General features: G+C 46.4%; 2 protein-coding genes across 9 annotated transcripts in view; one reads left to right on the forward strand and one right to left on the reverse strand.

Annotated features, from left to right (window-relative positions):
• PPAT (phosphoribosyl pyrophosphate amidotransferase) overlaps window positions 1–3,662 on the reverse strand; it is a 96,699-nt gene extending 93,037 nt beyond the window's left edge. The window contains exon 1 of the mRNA XM_090035982.1: window positions 3,389–3,662. Coding sequence (XP_089892108.1) covers window positions 3,389–3,516 — 128 coding nt within the window. The 5' untranslated portion in view covers window positions 3,517–3,662. The remainder of the gene's footprint in view (window positions 1–3,388) is intronic.
• PAICS (phosphoribosylaminoimidazole carboxylase and phosphoribosylaminoimidazolesuccinocarboxamide synthase) overlaps window positions 1–12,132 on the forward strand; it is a 74,820-nt gene that overhangs the window by 52,727 nt on the left and 9,961 nt on the right. For 6 of the 8 annotated variants that reach the window (XM_090035973.1, XM_090035974.1, XM_090035975.1 and 3 more), the window contains 3 exons: window positions 4,043–4,079; window positions 4,197–4,394; window positions 11,010–11,188. In XM_090035973.1, coding sequence (XP_089892099.1) covers window positions 4,043–4,079; window positions 4,197–4,394; window positions 11,010–11,188 — 414 coding nt within the window. Of the gene's footprint in view, window positions 1–3,666; window positions 3,814–4,042; window positions 4,080–4,196; window positions 4,395–11,009; window positions 11,189–12,132 lie in introns of those variants that run through there. The other 2 variants (XM_090035980.1, XM_090035981.1) reach the window with 2 other exon arrangements.

Genomic DNA, 12,132 nt, shown 5'->3' on the forward strand with positions numbered 1-12,132 from the left:
CTTTAACAGAGATATGCATTTCCTCTCTCTTTTTTAAGTTAAAAGAAAAAGTGTACAAGTATTGATTCAATTAATTCTACATTGAATTCTGGTTGCAAGCAGAAGGCTACTAGGCTACAGGAAACTAATTAATTCTGCTGTAGGTTAGCACTTGTAAATACAAATACTGTCCTATGGCGGCATTCTTTAGTGCACAGCAACACATGTATAGGTAGATGCTGACCTGGCTGGCTGGGGCATAAGGGTGCTTCAGCGCGGGGCTGCCTTCTGGCTAACCCCACAGTGGAGCACCCTCATGCCCCAGCCAGCCCCTCAACAGCATGTTGAACTGGGTCAGAGAGGCCCCAGGTTGGCAGGCTGACCCCGCGGCCCCCCTACCACTTGGGGCTACACCAACCCAGTTCAGTGTGCTGCAGTCCCAGGTATGTGTGTAAATACAGCACCTAGAAGCAATACATTCTGGCATGATATATGACAGAGCTTATTGTGTCACATTATTTTGATGCGTAGACATACCCACAGGTAACTTAGGGCATTATTCTCAAGTAGTCATCTCATTCCCATTGTGAGAATGAGAAGGAGAGGAACCGACTGATTTTGGGTTCCCTAAAAGCTAAATAATGATGTCTCAAAAGACAGAGAACATTAAATTAAAATATTTAATGAAATTGTAGCGAGTGCTATTAAGATGTACGTGCACCAAATGCCCACAGAAAAGCATGAATTTGACATCAATGTAATTACAGAAATGCAAGTCAGAATTTGATCCATTGTGTGTTTCTGTAATCATATTAGTGTGAGTGGAGTTTAACCACTGGAGAAAACGGGTGCGATGTGGCCACTGAATGGCTTCTCTTTGGGTTCCAGTTTGTGTGGAAGTCTTCATCCATTTTCATAAACTCTTGCTTTCTGATGAGATGTGCCTGTGGCAGATCTATTGATCCCCAAATGTTCTCTCTCAGCAAAGGATTAAAAGAATGCATAACAATTTTTTATGCATGTAATGCATTAAAAGAATGCATAAAAGATTAACAGTATTTAATCTTGGAAGGTACCTGAAAATAAGTAGCAACAACCAGTAAATTGGAACATACAGTTTATATCATCTGCTCCAAACCAGGCAAAAAAGCTTGCATACCTTTGTCTTTTTTTCTTTTTTAAAAAAGGGCCTCAATCCCACACACATTTTTAAATAAGAGCAATCCTCTTCAAGTCCATTTTTCACATGGATGCAGTCGTGATGTGTAGGGGGTACACGTGCACCCCCCGCTTAAGTGATGGGCAGGAGGGTAGGCAGGAGCACTGGTGCCCCTCCTGCGAGCACTCGTAGGGGAGTGTGGGATGTAGCTCTGCAGCAGCTTCCCAGTCAGTGAGTTTTGCCATGGATGGACCCGTCCCACCTCTGGTTGCTGATTGGTCACTGGTGGGTCATTTGCCCCTATCCCCCCCCCAACTAAGGTGGCATTAGTCACCCATGCATGAATGAAATTAACACACATTAATGTTCTTACTATCAAAACCAAAAGCTACCACGTATTTTCTCCTTTCATACACAGAGTATATCTTGTATGGAGGGAAGGTGAAACAGAATTAGTATGTTAACATCATTTCCTTGTAGTACAAGATAAAAACTGGGCTACAATTTTCATGTGCATCCTGCATTATTTCCAGCTGAAATGAGTATGCAATCCTAATTTAGGTTAAGTAGATAGCTCCACTAGTTTCAAGCAGAGTATAGGATTTGTTCTTCATGAACAAATTAAAGCTAAAGCAGCAACTGGTTCAACTGGTGACCCAAGAGCAGCTTATGGCCTGAGAGGGGTTAAGCTGAAGCCCTTGACCTTCTGCCCTGCCAACACTCCCCACATCAGGTTGGCTGCAATAGTCCCTGGAGTCTCTGGGCGCCATCTCCTTTCTCAGGCTTTCACTGGCTGCTCCTGCATGGAGGGTGGTCAGGAGAGCTGAGGATGAGCCTGAGGCTGTGCGCATGGTGCAGCAGTGGGGAAGGGGGCATGTGCATGTCCACAGGAGTGGGAGGAGTACCTGCACAATCATGTGGTGCAGTGATTGGGGACTTCCTGGGTGCATAGTGCAGTGGTGGAAGGGGGGAGGGGAGGGGAACCATTCAGGTTCATAGTGTACAGGGTAAAGGGGACTCCTACATGGTGGAGCATGGGAGTGGAGACTGTCCAGCTGGCGCACTACTCAGGGGGGCTGTGGTTTACCCTGGCACTGCACCTGCTGGTGTGGCCTTTGGGGCATTTGGCCCCAGCTGCTTAGAAGTTGGACAGCCATGTGCTAAAGCAGCAAGAAATATAAACTTCAGCATAGGATGTGTGGGTGCAACAAAGTATCATGCTCTATCATGTCTTTCCACACCATTAACTTCCAAAAAGTTAGAGTGATTCATAAACTTACAGCTACTACTTACTTGTTATGCCCTCCCACCAAGTAGTGATACAGGTGGAATTACATACAGTAATGAATAAATGCAATAGTGGTCCACAGACCTAGGGGTTTACAAACTCAGCATAAATATACACAATACAGGACACTAAGAAAGATTCATGACATAACCATGCTGTTATCTCATTTGAGGTCAAAGGTCTGCCCAAGCCAAGTGACTTGTTGGCCCAACCTGGTGAAGGCAAAGAATCATCACAGAAAATTAGGGTTTAAAGGGACTATAGGCGGTCCAATGGTTCTCAACCTTTTTTGTACCAGGACCCATTTATAAACATTGATGGCCAGTCCCAACCCAGTGCCCTGACCTGCTGCCCCTCCCCCCCTCCCCAGTGTGTGGGGCAGGGGGACCCAAGCAGCCCCTCACAGGCTGGAAGTCTTCCAGCCTGCAAGAGAAAAGCCACCGTTTCCCACTTTCTTGTCCTTTAAAAGGAGAACCCATTTCTACAGTTTGCTTGAAACCCTTTCATATATTCTTGTGACCCACTATTGGGTCAGGGGTTGAGAAACAGTGATCTAGTCCAACCCCTGCTCAAAGTAGGACCATCCCCAACTAGACCATCCCAGCCGAGGCTAGGTCTTAACCTCCCAAGGATGGAGCTTCCCACCTCTCTGGGTAACCTGTCCCAGTGTTTTCTCTTCTGCAGACTAAACAAGCCCCCTCTCCTCGGCGCCCTCCCCCCAGTCATTCCCAGTGCCCGCTGCTGGACTCTGCGGGTCGTCTACCAACCCTCCTGTCACAGGCGTGGGCCAGGCTCGCCTTCGGGGCAGAGGTCAGTGCAAGGCACTGCGGTTCCCCAGCCCCAGGGCAGCTCCGCCGTGGGCCACCGCACCCGGGACGGGACCGGCCAGAGCCTCCTCCGGCAGCCGCTCGCTCCAGCTGCCCGCTGCGCACGTGGCAAGGACGAGGCGCGGAGCTGCTCACCTGTGCTGTAGCCCCACCAGCCCCAGCGTGATGACATGCGGCACGTCCAGCTCCGAGGGCCAGGCGCCCGCGGCGATGCAGCCGAACACGCCGCACTCCTCGCGGATGCCCAGCTCCTCCAGCTCCATCCCGCCCGCGCACGTGCCGCCGCCGCTGCCCTGGCCCGGCCCGGCCGCTCGCCCGCCGGGGGAGGAGGAGGAGGAGCGGAGCAGCCGCGCAGCCTCCTCCTACGAACAGCCGCGCGCGACCCCCGCGCCCGCCAGTACTCCCTGGCCCCGCCCCCTCTTTTACATACGGGGGGCATCGGATCGGACGGGGGGAGGCGACACGTTTTGGCTGCTGCTCGGAACAAAGTTGGTTTGTCCCACGCCCTCTTGCTTCCCCCCTCCCCCCCGCGCGGGGGTTGGTGTATTCCGAACACTCAGGTAGCTGCACCTGGGGGTTGAGGCACTAGCTCTTGGCTGGGAGGGGGAGGGGGAGGGGGCGCTGCGGGCCCGGCGGGCCCAGCCTCCCCGCGGGCGGCGCCGATTGGCGGGTGGCGCCAGCACCCCCTCCCCCTCCCCTGCTCTTACCCCGCCGCTGCCGCCACTCGGCCCTGTCCGCCTCCCGCCACCGCCGCCGCTGACACGTGCTAACGCCCCCTGTGTCCCGCAGGTGCCCGCCGCCGTCGCCATGGCCCCCGCCGCCGCAGGTAGGTGGCCCGCGCGGGAGCGAGTGAGGGAGCCGGGCGGGGTTGTCCAGGGTCCTGTCCCTGCCGGGGGCGCTGCCCGGGGAGACCTGCTCACGGCCGCCGCCTCCTCGCTCCTAGAGCTGAAGATCGGGAAGAAGGTGTCGGAGGGGAAGACCAAGGCGGTGTTCGAGCTGCCCGAGCTGCCCGGCTGCGTGCTCATGCAGTCCAAGGACCAGATCACGGCCGGCAACGCGGCGAGGAAGGACCGGCTGGAGGGCAAGGCGGCCATCTCCAACGCCACCACCAGCTGCGTCTTCCAGCTGCTCCGCGAAGCGGGTAAGGCCGGGCAAGGGGTCCCCCGTGGGGCTGGTGGGGCCCGAGCCCTGCCTGGGGCAGCCTCGGCCCTCTGCAGTCTGTCCCATGCCGCCTCATCTAAACTCTGCCTATGCCCTGACACCCCAGCCTGCTGTAGGGGCCCAGGGCAGCCAACCACCGGCTTCTAGAAAATGTTGTGGATGTGTGGATAGGCACCAAGACTCCCCTACTGTCCATGTATCCCTGAGAGAGATCAAAAACCATCCACTCTGTCACAAGCCAGACACTCATTCTTATTTTTAATTCTTTTGTTCCAACATCTGTCCCCAGCCCCACAAGAGGTTAAGGGGAATGGCATCCATCTCCCTGGGTGCTCCTCTTGGCACCTCCCCATGTTCTCTCCCCGCCCCTCCCACCTCTACTTCTCCACTCCTGCAATTCTTACATCTTCTGATCTTTCTTGGTAGTAAGAGGGATGTTGTCACCGTGGCAGGCCAGAAGTGACGCCAGAGGCAAGGATGCCGTAGGGTTATAGTGGATCCAATGGGTAGTTGGGATGAAGTTAGACAAGCTTTTGAATGGAAGACTTGCTTCTTAGGGTCCCTGTATATAGGGAGTGAGCTTACTAGGCAGCAAGTGAAGCTGAGCGTAAGGGAGGGGCTGAGAGACATTCTCAGGGGTAGCAGACAAGCCATTAGTGAAAGAAAAGAAGCTGAGTATTGGGCGATCAAGGCCTGTCCTAAAGAGAGCATGGGGGAGTCCTCACCTTCCTTCCAGGGTAGAGTAGCAGGGGCGTTTCTTTGTGTAGGTTACCGTGTTGTTTGGACACCTTTCTGGAGTTACTGCACACCTTGTTTGGGTTGTTTGACCCCAGTGGCCTTTCCTGCCTAGAGCATGGAGCTGGACCCCATGATCTCTCAAGGTCCCTTCCAGCCCTAAACTCCTGTGAAATGTATGGAAAGTATTCAGGAGACTGGATTTATGGCCCATCCAAATTCCTGTTTAGTCCTTGGTTCTTAGTATGTAGCTAGCTTATGAATTTGAGTTCCCATGTTTTAAAGATGTTGGGTAGATTGTGCTTGAGCATGAGGATAGTGAGGCCAGAGACTGAAGTGGTTGCTCTGTGAAAAATGTGTTCCTGATGGTGGATCATAGAAAATGAGGGCTGGAAGGGACCTCAGGAGGTCCTCTAGTCCTGCTCGAAGTGGGACCGTCTCCAACTATGTCATTTTAGCCAAGGTTTTGTCTACCTAGGTCTTAAACTTCTAAGGATGGAGATTCTTCAAGTTCTCTGGGTAGCCTGTTCCAGTACCCTCCTAGTGAGAGTGTCTCCATCCTTTATATTTTTTTCTGTAAGAGTTCATTCTCTTGTGTAGTTGCTGTTTCGTTTCACCCATGTAGTTGCCCTTCAATGCATTGGATCAGGTATACCACATTTTGGGGAAGTCATGTGTAGGAACTGTGGGTCGCGATGGTTTCTTTATGGAAGGTGTTGATAGTAGGGATGGTGAAGACATGCTGACAGGTTAAGCATTTCTTGCCAGGGCAAAGCTACGTTTCACTTGACGTCTGTTGGGCAGTAGAGACTGAGCTTCTTATGATGAGCTGAGCAAGGTTTGGGGGCTGTTTGAAAAGCAGGGGTGAAGGGTCTGGGAACATTTCTCTCAAGGTAATGATCTTTGTCCAATATAGGCTGTAATTGTGTGAGTCTTCTGATTTGATTTCAGGGTGGGGTGGCAGGTGATCACAAAGGCTATGTGGTCACAGGGGGGTTTCTTTTTGTATTGTAGAAGGTTATTGAGTTATTTGAATAGCTGTTTCAAATGTATGGTCTGTTTCTCTACTGGCGTGTCCTTGCTATATAAAGGCAGATTTTAGGTGGGTCAAGTAGGCATTGCAGGTTTTCTCCAAGCAGATGCGGTGGTATCTGAGGGCCTGCCTTTAGATGACAGCTTTTTGCGTGCTTGGGATGGTTGCTGGTCCTGTGGACACAGATGTGGTAGTCTGTGTGTCTGTTATACTTGAGACTTTGTCTCAGCCCCTCCTCTATGCTGTGCTTAACTTATTGTGTCTAGCTTCCTATATTCAGAGACCTGAGGAAGAATATCTTCCATTCAAAAACTCATCTAATTTTATCCCAACTATGTAGTGGGTCCAATAAAATATATCACCCTAAGAAATCCTTGCCTCTCTGATTTTTTTTCTTACCACTTCAGGCTGTCTGTAGAAATTACTGCTGGGCAGTGATTGTACCAAGAATTGAATTAAAAAGCCAAACTTAATCTAGTTTTTTATACATTAAAATTTCAAGCTGTGTAAAAAGAAAAGCCTATCTCTTTCTCAAGCATTTTCTATATCTTTTTAATGACATGGAGTGAGAGTTTTTGGAAGCTATTCTAAACTGCCCTGGAGGTAAAGGTAAGGATTCCATTCATACCTGAGAGTGTCAGGTTAGCATGCACTGGATGCATAAATGGATCAGGAATTTATATCTTCCTGAGGTTTCAAAAGTGCCTTTTTATATAATGTTGGGGTCACAACCTTGTTCCATAGTCTTCTGCAATGAAGTCAATGTCTTCTGCAATAAACTCCTACTGGCTTTAGTAAGGCCAGAATTTTCACTACACAAGACCCTGCCTTAACTGTTCTCTGATTCAGTTCCCTCATCTATCAAAATGGAGCTTATATATATTTTTTCAGAGAGATATAACTTATTTTTTCTGATAAATGGTCACTGTGATGATGATAATTATATATCATTGTAGCTTAAGCGCTATTTCCTCAAATGTTTCTTTTTCAAAAGTAGATACTACTGGGCTCTGATTTGGGCCTCCAGAGCCTAATGAATACAAGGAACAGAATGGGAGTTAGCTGCCTGACATCAAATTCCTGTTGGAGCATATGGACCAAGGCACTCCATTTTTTTTTCCAGGTCCAAGTTGCACTTAACAGTGGCTTCAAATCTGTCATCTGCTTGTAGAGTGGGAATAAGTATTGACCTAAATGATTCTAAGTGTAGTTTTATATTGTGAAAAGTTTCACAAAATATTTTATTTCATTGTCTTGCCCAAACAACTTTTTACAACTCAGATTTTGGTATTTAACCTGCAACTATATGGGGGGTGGGGAGGAGATGCATAGATACAGGGATTTGTGTGACTGTCTCAGTAACACCCACAATCATATTTAAACATGTAACATAAAGACAATGATTTTGCTGTTCCTGTTTGCAGGTATTTCATTTTTAAACCTCAGTCCTTATTCATCTCCCTTAAACATTAAACCTATTTCTCACCCAGAAATACTCTGGGCAAGTGTCTATCTAATTTAAAACTGTGCCTCAGTAGTTTAAAAAAAACAAACAAACAAGGAGCTTTAAGTAAAAACAAATTTGATCTGAATTTGCAAATTCTGAAAACAAACCAAGGATTAAATATTCAAAAGTAGGGACCCCAATGTAACTGGGCTCTGCAGGGCACTAAGTGTTAGTCTTTGCACTTTTTGCAAGATGACCTCTTTTAAAGTGTTCAAACAAAAATGTGATAACCTCATTCATCAGGGGTTATAAGGAGAAACCTCCTTCCCTCTAATAAACTGGCCAGGGCAAATAAACTAACCAAAGTTGCAACAGCATCTGCAAACATATATCTTGATATATATCAAGGGTACATTTGCTGTTTGCGGATGCTGTTGGAAATATATATTTTTTTTTCCCCCCCAAATTGGTTATCTGGTGACTAACTGGCACAAATGACAGGTCGTGCTAATGCCTTATCAGCCAGGCAATTTGCTTTTTTTGCGTAACTTCTATGTTTGAGCTTCTTTTCAAGGTCGTAAGTGGTACATACAACATCTATAAATGAAGAGTTCTTCCATTTTTTGTGAAATTTTGATGTACTAGTCTGAGCACATAATATTTGTAACTCAAAGTGTCTTGGGAAAAAGAAAGCTGTAATAATAAAAGCATACACAGTGTTGGACACTGACATTTAAAAGTAACATTGTGCATAAAAACTACAAATAACATGTCTTGATTGTACCGTATCACATCTGAGGTAAAACAGAGTTCAGTACAGGTAATGAACTGCAAACATGTTCCTTGATTGCAAAAGGGAGCTCCCTGTTTTTTCCCAACTTGTCCTATTTTGATATTAAATAATGAACATGGCAACAGTTGATTCTTTACCAAACTCACTCAGCACAGTGTTCAGTAAAGTATTTTGGGAACTTCATCCAGAAAATCTGATGTCTTATGGATTTGTTGCTGTTTCATAAATTATAGTCAGCACCAGAAGGGCTGATGTTTGTGAGGACAGGGTAGATGAGCTCTAAATACTTAAGAATGAGCAGTTTTATAGAATTGCCATACCACTACTTCAGATAGTCAGCTAGGTAACTATGACATCATGGACGAATAAGGAGCTGGCTGAACTTGATTTTTGAGAACTAATTGACTTAAAAAATCTGTTTTACTTTGGCAGGTAACCTGCAAAGATTGTAAATATGTCTGCCCATCACTTTAGTATTTTGTTTTCACTGCGCTTGATCTAACAGGTTTTATAAATCAATCCTGAAATCCAAAACTGCTTAACTTTTTATTTAAAAAGCATTTGCAGGTTGTCCGCTGTGACCTAACTCATTAGTGAACCTTAATCCCAAAACCAAGTTAAAGTTGTATCATGAATAGGATCAGTAAGAGATCAGGTACAACTTGTAATGAACTGTTTTTTCTAATTGGATTCACTAGACACTGCCCATTCTGTTTTTGGTCTCCAGCAGTTTCCTAGTAATCGGGAACTTGAAAACTAGCTTAACCTGGTAGGAAAGGGTAGGGATTTGACACTGCATGTAGGAGAGAATACATGCTGAATCATCATTTTTTGGAATAGCCATTTGCCCATATCAGCTGCTGTTTTAAATATTCACTATTCCTACTGGTTCAGGCACACAGGAATGAATATGGTTGGTGTAACACTTGGTATGTGGGTGAATAATTCTTTCTCTCTCACTTCCCCTGTGTTTAAAAAAACTAAATCAAAACTAATCAGGAATAGTTTTTTCCTGTTATAAGATTAGGGAAGATTTATTTATTTTAAAGCATTCGCAAGTTATCAGTCAGGTCTCTTGTCTGTCTTTCTTCCAAACCAAAAGATAAAGTGACAACACCCTTGTTCTTCTTCCATCCTTTTCCCCTCTTTCATAACTTTCTCTCAAATTCTCCAGTTACTAAGTTTTGTGAAATAGTAAATGCAGTAAGTTACCACATCTTCCACTGAGAGCCGTTGTAGATATCAAGCCATAGGATATCACATTTTGGGAAAAATGCCGGTGTGGTTGGATGCGTATTTTCCTTTGAAACTTTCCCTTCAAAGCTTCCTTTGAATTGCGTTCCTTCCTGACATTTGCCAGTTGTGATTTTAAGATGCCAGCTGGAAAGTTGAAGTGCTTAAGTATTCATTGGGACCAGTAACTTTGGTTTTATATACAGCTACTCGTTGCTTAACATCATAGTTAGTTTTGCTTAAAGTCACAGTTTTCAAGAACCTATGTTAAGTGAATCCAATTTCCCCATAAGAATTCATATAAATGGTGGGGAGGGGGTTAGGTTCCAGGGATATTTTTTTCCCCAGACAAAAGATATTATATACCTGGGTCCGCAGCCCGCTACCTCTGCTCCCCCATGCTGTGGCCTGGGCAGAGCAGCTCCCCACTGCCATGCACACTCCCACAGCCTGCAGGCTGTGGGCACAGGCTCCCACCCTCTGCGTGGGGTGAAGGTGGGCTGCCCAATGCAGGCTGGGGCCTGCACCAGCCTCTTCCTAGTGGGGGGCTGTGCTTGGGGTGGGGTGGGTGGTAGTGTTGGGAAGGGGGGGCTATGGGGTGGCTATGGTGAATTTTGGGGTGGCTGTAGTCCACGCTCTAGTGCCACCACCCACCCTGCCCCTGCCTGCCCCAATTGCAGCCCTGGCCCAGCCTCTTCAACAGGAGGAGGCTGGCACAGCCCCAAGCCCACAGCGGCTAGCCTGCCTTCTCCCTATGCGCCAATCTGGGGGACACATGCTCCCCATGCCTCCCCCAGGGGTGTGCGCAGAGGCGGGGAGCTGCCTCTCTAACCCCTTGCATTCCCCGGGTGAGTCACCCACAATTCCATCTCACGCCCCACCCTGGCTGGGCAGCGCCTACCCCAGCCCTACTTCCTCCCTCACCATGGGAGTCTCAATCTGCACCCCGACACCCCTTCCCCCTCACAGACTTACATGCAGGAGGGTGCTCTTCACGCTGCCAGACTGCATCCCTTGCTGTACGCATGCACATGGCATTTATTGGTGACATTATCGGCTACTCTGGCCAAAAAAAGCCTATTGCCTGGAATTTTCAATTTTCCTTTGATCAGTGCTGATCTGATATGGGCCGGTTATATCGGTGCATCTCTACTGAGTACCTGTACAAGTGAAGTTTAGCGTATAGTTTTAGCTGCAGACACATGTGGAGTGTTTTCAGAGAATCATAGTTTGGTGAAACATATTTTTATTGGCTATATGGTTGATTTGATCAATGATGTTCGTAACTGTCAGTTCAGTCAGATGCGCATTTAGCAGTAGAAATAAGTTGTCTTTTTTTATTTTTATTATCTAGGAATGAAAACTGCTTTTGTCAGGAAACACAGTGACACTGCATTCATTGCAGTTCATTGTGAAATGATCCCAATTGAATGGGTATGTAGAAGAGTTGCTACTGGCTCTTTCCTGAAAAGAAACCCTGGCGTCAAGGAAGGATATAAGTTTTACCCACCCAAAATTGAGATGTTTTACAAGGTAAATAATGCACTTTTTCTCATTTCAATTAGACGTTATATTTTTTTTAAACAGATGTAAAAGAGTGCTGCCTAGGTAGAGTTCTCATCAGTTTTACATGTGAAGATTGTTGAAAATGGTTTGAGGTACAATATCTGTTTCTGTTACTTTTAGTAACTTTCTAATTCTATTAAGTTTCTTCTTTGTTGGATGCAGGTATTATACAAATACTAGCCAAATAAGTGTGCCAAGGAACTAACAAAATTGACTGTAAACTGACTATTCTTGCCTTTTTGAAGAAGAATTGACTATTCTTGTTTTTTAACACTAAGTAGTGCTTTTAGACAGAGGCGTGGTTCAGGATTTGATGGGGGTCTTAAACTGACTGGCATCCATTTGAAACTGAAATGAAATTTGTTAGTACCGTGCTTTTAAAAATCTATTGGTATGTTTTTGCAAACATAGAACAATGTCTGAGAAGAACGTTTTAGCTATATCAGAGTTGTCTAGAAAGCTGGCTAGTCATGTGGGGCAGAATCCTTCTCATTGCCAACTTCTAAATTCCCTTGTAAAAGACAGATAAAATGTAGTAAATAGTTGATGTTATTGTTTTAGGTGTGCTATCATTATAGCTGCAAAGGGGATATTGTATTGATACACAGATGGATGGGGACAGTGGGTGTCACAGAAAAAAGGAAGGTACAGAGCATGACAGTAAATAGGAGAGGAACTCCATCAGTAAGAAAATATCTGACGAAAATGTCCCTTATACGCAAGATTGAGAACCTCTGGATAGGTTGTAAATATACATCTCACAATATATGCCACATGGCCATGTGAAAGACATGCCATTTTGTCTTTGAGGAACCGGGGCTGTGGAGGTCGAACGGAACACCTTGGTTATACCCAGTTCACTAGGAGTGTGTGAAATGGGCTGTATTCGATTTGGATTCGGCCCAAATAGG

Source organism: Crocodylus siamensis, chromosome 2, assembly GCF_052110815.1.
Source record: "Crocodylus siamensis isolate JL-2025a chromosome 2, ASM5211081v1, whole genome shotgun sequence".
Classification (NCBI taxonomy): Eukaryota; Metazoa; Chordata; order Crocodylia; family Crocodylidae; genus Crocodylus; species Crocodylus siamensis.